Source organism: Nanorana parkeri, unplaced genomic scaffold (assembly GCF_000935625.1).
Source record: "Nanorana parkeri isolate BGI_ZX_2015 unplaced genomic scaffold, ASM93562v1 scaffold593, whole genome shotgun sequence".
In the NCBI taxonomy this organism is placed as follows: domain Eukaryota; kingdom Metazoa; phylum Chordata; class Amphibia; order Anura; family Dicroglossidae; genus Nanorana; species Nanorana parkeri.
In genome coordinates, this window is record NW_017306861.1 from 323,029 (window position 1) to 331,540 (window position 8,512).

The following is an 8,512-nucleotide window of genomic DNA, read 5'->3' on the forward strand; positions in this document are numbered from 1 at the left end:
AATATGTCAAAGAACATACTGTATTTGTGTTTTTCCTTATTTTGTGGTGTATTTTCCTGTTATTTTAGTGTTTTCTCCTCACAGAAAGATAGTGACAAGAGAAATGAAGTAGCAACAATTAACAGGGTTATTCACTAAAAGGTGAAGAGAGTTTTGAGAAGGCAGGAGAAGTGAACAATCTAGGACAAAATAGCTGAAGTGAAAAGTGGACTGAATTGGAGAATTTTTCCAAACCAGCCATGTTGTCCTAGATTGTTCACTTCTCCCGCCTTCTCCAAACTCTCTTCACCCTTTTGTGAATAACCCTACAAATATTCAAAACAAGAGTACATAAGAATGTATTTATATTATTTTTTTAGGTATTTTATTGCTATATGATTATTTTTTTTCACAGAAAAAAAAGAAAAACAAAAAGTAAAAAACAAAAAATGTATTTGCATTTTTTCTTTTACTTTATATTTTTCCATTTTACTTTTCATAAAATGGATTTAAAAGCTAATTTTCCCACAGGAAATAAACAACCGTTCAGAGATTTGTTTTCTCATATATTTATATACAAATTTATAAAAGTGTATACATATTTTTTTTATTTATTTTTTTACACAAGAAAAGGTGAATTCTGTGTGAAAACATTTATACCGTAAAGTGTTATTTTATTACTGCCTCAACCTTGCTCTCTTCAATAGAGGCAGTTCCTGTATAGGGTGACTGGCCTTGCCTCCTAAGGCCCTGTTCACACCTCGGCATACGGGGAATGTGCGTTGCATTCGCACACATTCACATGCTTTTCTTTCACGCGTATGCCGCACATCACCATAGATTTCAATGGTTGCCGCATGTGTGACAAATGCAGAAAAGTAGCTCATGTAGCATTTTCTGCTACAAACATATAGCATTAATTTTTCCAGTTTGTGCGTGTTTTAAAGTTTGTCAATGCACGGAAAAACAAAAACACATTTTCCCGTCCACGTTAACAAATAAAAGGCACCACAAGTGCATTGCACATTTTTGACGCGTTCCGTGAACACACGTCTAAGTGCATGCGTGAAGCACGTTTGGCACACATTCACAGAACACTTCGGTGTGAACGTGGACTAACTCTACTTTCAACCTGTCATACATGACCCTGGTGTTGGCACATATTGTACAGACATGATCTATTAGAAGCTGATCCAGAGCAATGATGTGCAGCTGACGCTGGAGTGGGCGCCTGTAGACTGAAAGTGCCTGGAGGAGGCTGGAGGAGATCAGCAGCAGCACTGAGATAGGGAGAAGGGGGAAACAGGATTTTCTGGGGAAAAATGGCAGTTGTATATGATGCACAGATCTTTAACAATATCGTCAAATTAAACTTAAGATCTATTTTGAGAAATACTGCTATAGGAAAAAAAAAGTCACATTGTAATATTTCCTTGGACCGCCTTTAGCTTTGATCATGGCACACATTCACCGTGGCATAGTTTCTATAAGCTAATGCAATGTCACAACATTTATTTTCATGCAGAGTTGCATTCATTTTTCACCAAGATCTTATAGTGATGATATAAGAGTCAGACCTCTGCGTATAGTCTTCTCCATCACATCCCAAAGGATCTCAATTGGGTTAAGGTCTGGACTCTGTTTTGGCCAATCCATGTGTGACAATGATGTCCTATGCTACCTGAACCACTCTTTCACAATCGGAGCCCGATAGGTAGGGTAGGCAGCTGACCTAATTTTTGGGCACGTAACAGCCTTTGAACGTGGGATGATTGTTGGCGCTCGGAGCCATGGCGCGAGTATCAGCAAAACAGCAGAATTTGTTAAATGTTCAAGAGCAGCTGTTGTTAAAGTGTTGTGCAAGACTGCACTGTCAGCCGAGAATCTGGGTCTGAACGTGTGAATTGTGGCCGTCAGCGACTAGTCAATGTTAGGGCAGAACGGAGAGTGGCAAGACTGGTACAAAACAACAGAATTGTTGATATAGCACTGAAAATGTATGCAGCTCTATACAGCTTACAATCTAAAACCTCACATGTAAAACATACTAGGGCTAATTCACCTACCAGCATTTCTGTGGAGTGTGGGAGGAAACCCATGTAAGTACAGGGAGAACATGCAAAGTCCATGCAGATGTGCCCTAGTTGGAATTCAAACCAAGGACCCTAGGGCTCCAAAGTTGGAGTGGCAGCCAGTAGTCCACTGCTCTGCTAATACACTAAAAGCTGAATGACATCCTTCATATAAATAACCAAGAGCAATACGTAATACTCAATGTATGGCCTGTACCAAGTGTCCAAGAGACTACACAATTGCACAGGGATCAATTTAGCAATGGACATGTTGGAAGGTGGGCAATTAAAGTGACACTAAACTCAGGAGTTAAACCTTAAAAATACTTTCACGTATTAACTATTAACAACAATGTATCTTATTTGTGTATCATTGTAAAGTAGTCACCGCTCCAAGCTGGCTCCTGGGATGTACTACAATCTCATGTTTAGTTTACTGATTTGTATTGAGATTGTAGTCCACCCCAGGAGCGAGCTTGGGTCACTGTAAAGATTTGACTAATCAAAGTTTTATCCCAATGGCTGTACGAAGAACAAAGATTTCGGTTGCATATGGAGGAAGGTTTAGCATTCATATAGGAGAGGTTGAAGGGGATCTTCAAGGTAAGAGCAGGTCAAGCTGTGAAATATCCTTCTACAACCTTAGAAAAGTTAATATGCACAGTGATGATTCAAAACAAAGATACAAACTCTGCAATGGCTCCTAGTAATTTCTCTTTCATTACCTGTTTTTCCCACAAGTGATGCCGTCAGCTTGTGTGGTGTCCTAGATGACACTTTTAATGAGGCCCTTACGTGATAGTACCTGAAAGCATCAAGGAAGAAAAATATAATTGGCTGTTTTTCGTTCAGAAAACATTTTAGAATAGTCACACTAAAGCCCAACTCCAACCAAAATGTACTCCGCCCTTCCCTTCAGTCTTGCACAGTTGTACCGGCTGCTCTCCTGGACTGAAACGGCTTCCTCTGATGTCACTAAACACTGCGAGCTTCTCACAATGTGCATTAGAATCTGCAGCAAGTCAGACAGTGCCCACCTCATTTCTTGGCTAGAGGACATCCAGCACCATCTAGCGCTTTCCTCCCCAGCTTGACTGTGCCTGGCCCACCCGTTTCATTCATTAGATTTAAGTTATTTCAATCTTGGAGGCTCAGCAACATTTGTTGGGGTTACCTAGAGTGGTGTGCATGCAAATGCAACCATGCCCACTCCTCCAGACAGACATCCATCCACCCAATAAGGCATTTAAATATTTACATAGGTCCTCTCAAGAGACGGCCCACTGTTTCAATTCAATGACCCTGAACACGGAAGTCTAATGTGGGGTGGGAAGGTGAATCTTGTTAATTTCTGGCTATTTGTAGGGCAAATGGGCAAGCTATTGTCAAAAAGACGGCATGGAAAGACAGGCACTGCCAATAGGGGACATGTATCATTGCCAAAATGTAAAAAAAAAAAAAAAAAAAAAAAAAGCAGGGATCGGTCTTCTGAGTCAAGTGCAACATTTAAAAAATACACAAATCCTATCAATAGCGGGCTTGGGGCCAGTGCCAGGTCAAAAAGCCAAAAGGAGCCCTCCCCGTAACCTTTGAACTACTTTAGCAGCATAGGTTTCAGGTCTTGCTCTTTTGCACACCCGTCTGCTAAAATCAACCATGGTTCCCGCCTCTTCTGCCAATTTTTTTGTCCTGACCCTGTTTGGAGCATGCCTTATAGCTGTACATGGTGTTACAGAACAGGGTACCAAAGGATATGTAACAATCCACAGTATTTCTCACTACACAGAACTGTCAACTCTCCCAACAGCTTCAATATGGCTGCTGTGAGCCCACCTTTTTATAGTGTGGGGGCCTGGGTTAACAATTCTTTCAGCATTGGCTCCTGTAACTCAGCTGACCAGGGGCAAAAACTACACAGTGCATTATGGCTTGTTTCTAATTTCTGATGCAAACTCACGACCCTATAGACCAATAGTTTGGGATTTGACCAAAACATGAAACCTGGAGATCCACCTCGAACCCAAGGTTGAGGCAAACTTGAACTTCATACGTAGTCACCAAGATAGGAAGTGATGGGAAATCAAAAATGTTAGGAGCTGCCACCAGAACAAGAGATTAAGGTAATTCTGACTCAACTTTATCCAATGACAGCTGTCCAAGAGGGGACTTTCCCTCATTTTGAAGAGATTTCCTTTCATTGGGAACTGATCAACATTTTATCCAGTGTTGGGACACACACACAAATGAAAAGCAACAATGTAACAAGTCACTTCCTGCAAATATTAATATTGAATCATTTACTCACCCTCTCTGGAATAAGTCCACATTATGGAATTTATGAAGCTCCACCGAGAACTCCAACGTTGCTTGTACTTCAGACATGGTATTATCAGCTCATCACCTAGATGGGGAAAAGCAAGCATTACACACTCTTCTCTGTAATCATACACAGGACATTTTAAGGCATACACAATTCCTGGCAGGTAAAAGCATTCTGTGATCTGACAACGTTGTTCATAAGTCACTGCTACTGTGCAAAAGTCAGAAATGTACTTAATGTGTCTTAATGTGTTCTATAAACACCCTATGGTTACCCCGCATCCAGATCAAACTAAGCTTAGCTTTTGCCAATTATTCTCAATTGTGCAACCTTGCTCCTTCAGATCTACAGCTCTCTGAATGTAATGCCTCCAGTAGACTGGAGTAAAGTTGAAACAGGTGTGAGTAACTTCCCTACTACCCCTTATTGATTCAGGGGTGTGCATAATTAGGCTGCATTAAGGTATTAAGATGCCCATACACCTTACAATTTATCTGCAGACTTTCTGTGGTCAGATGGAAAAGGTGCAACAGATTCCTCCATCTTCACTTTACTGTGTGGATGGAGTAATCTCAACCTGGGCCAATCTGTTGCACTTTTTCCATCTGACCACAGAAAATCTGCAGATAAATTGTAAGGTGTGTGGGCAGCTTTACATTAAGTCTATGATCAGGGGTATTTAATTATTTATAATTATTTATAAATACAAGTTTTCAGGCCATAGAAATAGTGTCTATTATTTAGTAAATGTTCTTACTTGCGAATATACAATGTGATATGAAACATTTTTTGCTTTGTATCATCTAAAAGACAATAGTAGATAGATTATTCATTATAAAACTGTCAAACGCATTCTGAGAGTTAGAACACACTAGTAATTAGTAATTAAGTGGCATTAACATCTCAATAACAAATGTTTAGTGGTGGATTGAGATACTTTGGTGGCTGATCACAAGAAAATGTCAATGTATGCTTGGTCCATGCATTGCAAAGTGACAAGTATGGTGGGCACCAATGGTGGAACACACGGGAGCAGGGTAGAGGAGACAGGGCCACCAGACAGGAGAGCGATGCCACCCTCTGCATCCCCCTGCCCGGCTCTTGCCAAACTTGGATGCTCTGGCTGGCATCCTGTTTTACTACTAGCAACCAGTGACATCACTGGTTGCTAGGAGCTGAGCAGGAAGCCGGCCAGAGCATCCAGGTTGCTAAGAGCTGGGTGGGTAGATGCGTCTGGCTCTTTTACACATCTCCCTATTACGGCTATTTGCAAACTGGGATGCCCTGGCCAGAAAAGGGGTGGCAGGCACATTGCAAACTTACTGCTCTGACCCTCCCCCCTGTGACCCAAAGAGATGCTGAATGAGGCAAAAGCTTCGGGCTGCCACATTACAGGGATGGCCCTGTGTGCAACTGCAGAGAACAGCATTAAAGTGAAGCTGTTGCTTTCCCCAGCATAAGGAAAGAACTGGTTTGCTTTAAAGCCCAGTTCAAATCAGCCAAACACATTACAGGTGTAACAATACAAAAGGTACTCAATGTACTAGAGTTCATTTTCTTTCAAAAGGTGCCCATACACTGTACGATTCTCGTACGAGAATCGCGGGAAATCCTGCGATCGTACGAGAATCGTAAAGTGTATGGAAGGCGTGCGACCCTTTCTACTGTGCGGTCGCACGTCTTCCACCGAACAAGCAGGCTGGAAAACCCGCCGGGAATCGTACGATTCTCGGCGAGTGAGTGGCCTGCTTGTTCGACAACTGACGAACGGGCCGGTGTGCGCACGCGCACACTGCCCGTTTGCCGTCCTTGCAAGCCCGCCACTCATTGCAGTCATCGCAAGCCCGCCCCTCATAACATTGCTAAACCTAGACCTGACCCACTGAAGCAACCCAGATCATACACTGCCTGAAATCCAGTTGGATACTTTTTTTTTGGTCAGTCAGTGTACATTTACAAAGCAAAAAGGAAGCTATGTACACCACTTAAGTGTTTGCATTTTCATATACTTGAACTTTTTTTATGATGTCACCAACACAAAGGATCGGGACCATTATATGGCCTTGGCATGGAGAGAACTCCAAAGCCAGGTCAACATTACTGAAGGAAGACTCTAGAGAGGAAGGGTAGGCCCTTGTCCCTGCATAAACTAATGTCATTACTGCAGGCACTGCAGCAGTCTTTGTCAACCTTCCCTGGATCACACAATTGACTGAACAGAATTACAAATCCTTTTCCAGTTAAACCAGTTTAAAAAAAATGCATTTCAGCTTTGCACTAAACCCCTTACCTGTGGCTGGAGTTCAACATTAACTGTTTCCTATTAGTATTTCTTAAACAATTTTACAAGGACACCCCCCCTCATAATAATTGTCAACACTAGGCTTTAGTCTACCTTTCTTTCCACCAATTTGCTCTGTTATTGAATATGTTCCTTCAGAGGACTTAAAGTGCTCCTGAACTTAAAAAGGGAATATGCTATGTTATATAGAACATCTAGAACTGTTAATTGAGCCTAAGCTGGACCCTAAAAAAAGTTTTAATTTTTGTCTTGAATTCTTCCTAAAAATGGAAGCGCATTTGCTGTGCCTAATAAACACCCCTGTTCTGTAGCCTCATAGCTTTATATCTGTAGTATGAGATCATCTATGGCACTGTTGCCTCTGACTGATAGTTTTACCAGATTTGGTGTGAGAATTGGTTATGTCAGTGCTGTGCTTCTCACTGTTCTCCTTGCTGGAGACCAAGCTGTATCTGGAGGACCTGTAGTGCAAGGATCTCCCTGCTTCAGCTTCATCCATTCTGTGGACTAGTGTTTGTCTACCTCTCCTGTTGCTTCATGATAATTAAAATCACCAGTCAACAGGCGGGCAGCTCTGACATGAAAGTATGGGTAGGGTGACTATTCCTTTTCCATTTGCATGTGGACATATATATATATATATATATATATATATCCTCTGACCAGCCATGACAAGTCATTATGTCTGTCTTTGAGCCAATCAGCAAGCTCTAATCCCATCACTAGTCCAACTTTTACAATCGGGTTCCCCTTCACAAAGTGCATTCTCCATATGTTCCTACAGAGTGACCACTAGGGGGGCGCTGACAAGAGCAGAAGTCTAGGTAATAAAGCCCAGTTTTATTCCACCCAACCCAAAAGGAAATCATAAGATTGGCTAAAAAAACCTTCACTATATAAGTAAAATATTTCAAGTCTCTAAACTCTATGCTTATATTAAGACATTTTTTTTTTGGCTGGATGACTTTGACCGTAGACTTCTAAAGCTACAAAAGCACCATTGGAACTAATGTTGGGTTGCTCTGCCGAAACAAAAAGTACATTAAAGCTATTGTGATTATACCCCGAGCAAGTCACCTGCTGTTCTGCAGCACAAAGTGTCAGCGGCGCTTTCTGCAATCTGAGGTTATTGTAGCAAATCACATGTTAGAGCGCGGTAACTGCACGCAGCGGAAAAGAAGCTACAGATCACAGTTATTTGCTGATGTGAGTCGCAGTGCCGCTAGCACTTTGTTGCAAATGATAAACATCCAGAATGTTCAACCATATGCTAGAAGATTAGCAGGGAAGCCGTCCCCATGCTTCCGTCACTAGGTGACGAGAAATCATAGAGCCGGTGTTCTAAACGAAAGCCGCAACTCATCGAGATCTCCAACTACCTCACTTCTGATGCTCAAAGAGACTGGAGCTCTGTACAGTTGTGGTGCGCATGCGCCCATAGCGTTTTCAGAATACTCACCGAGTTTGCTACCTGCTGAATATTGTTGAAATACAGCTGTAAAGAACTCTGTCAGTCTCTGTGTTTTGCAGTCTAACACCATCTGGTCGAAATCTCCAACTTGCAAGTACCCAGCAGTGAGGTAGTTGGAGATTGACGTGTTGGAGCTTTCGATAGAACACCGGTTTCTGGCCAATCAGCAAGTTTGGCACCGTGTAATGACGCGACACCCGGCTTTCTGATTAGCCGTGAAGCCGGCTCCATACTCCCTCATCATGAGGTGATGAGGGAGCGTGAAGCCGGCTTCTCAACCAATCAGAAAGCCAGGCGCTGTGTCATTACACGGCGCCTGGCTTCCAGATTGGCCAACTTCCGACCAATTAGGAAGCCGGACATATATA

At 42.2% G+C, this 8,512-nt stretch overlaps 1 protein-coding gene across 1 annotated transcript in view; it reads right to left on the bottom strand.

The window, feature by feature from the left end:
• FAM135B (family with sequence similarity 135 member B) overlaps positions 1-4,448 on the bottom strand; it is a 54,083-nt gene extending 49,635 nt beyond the window's left edge. The window contains exons 1-2 of the mRNA XM_018562706.1: positions 4,357-4,448; positions 2,777-2,856 (exon numbers count right to left, since the gene is read on the bottom strand). Coding sequence (XP_018418208.1) covers positions 2,777-2,856; positions 4,357-4,433 — 157 coding nt within the window. The 5' untranslated portion in view covers positions 4,434-4,448. The remainder of the gene's footprint in view (positions 1-2,776; positions 2,857-4,356) is intronic.
• Between the last annotated feature and the right edge of the window lie 4,064 nt (positions 4,449-8,512).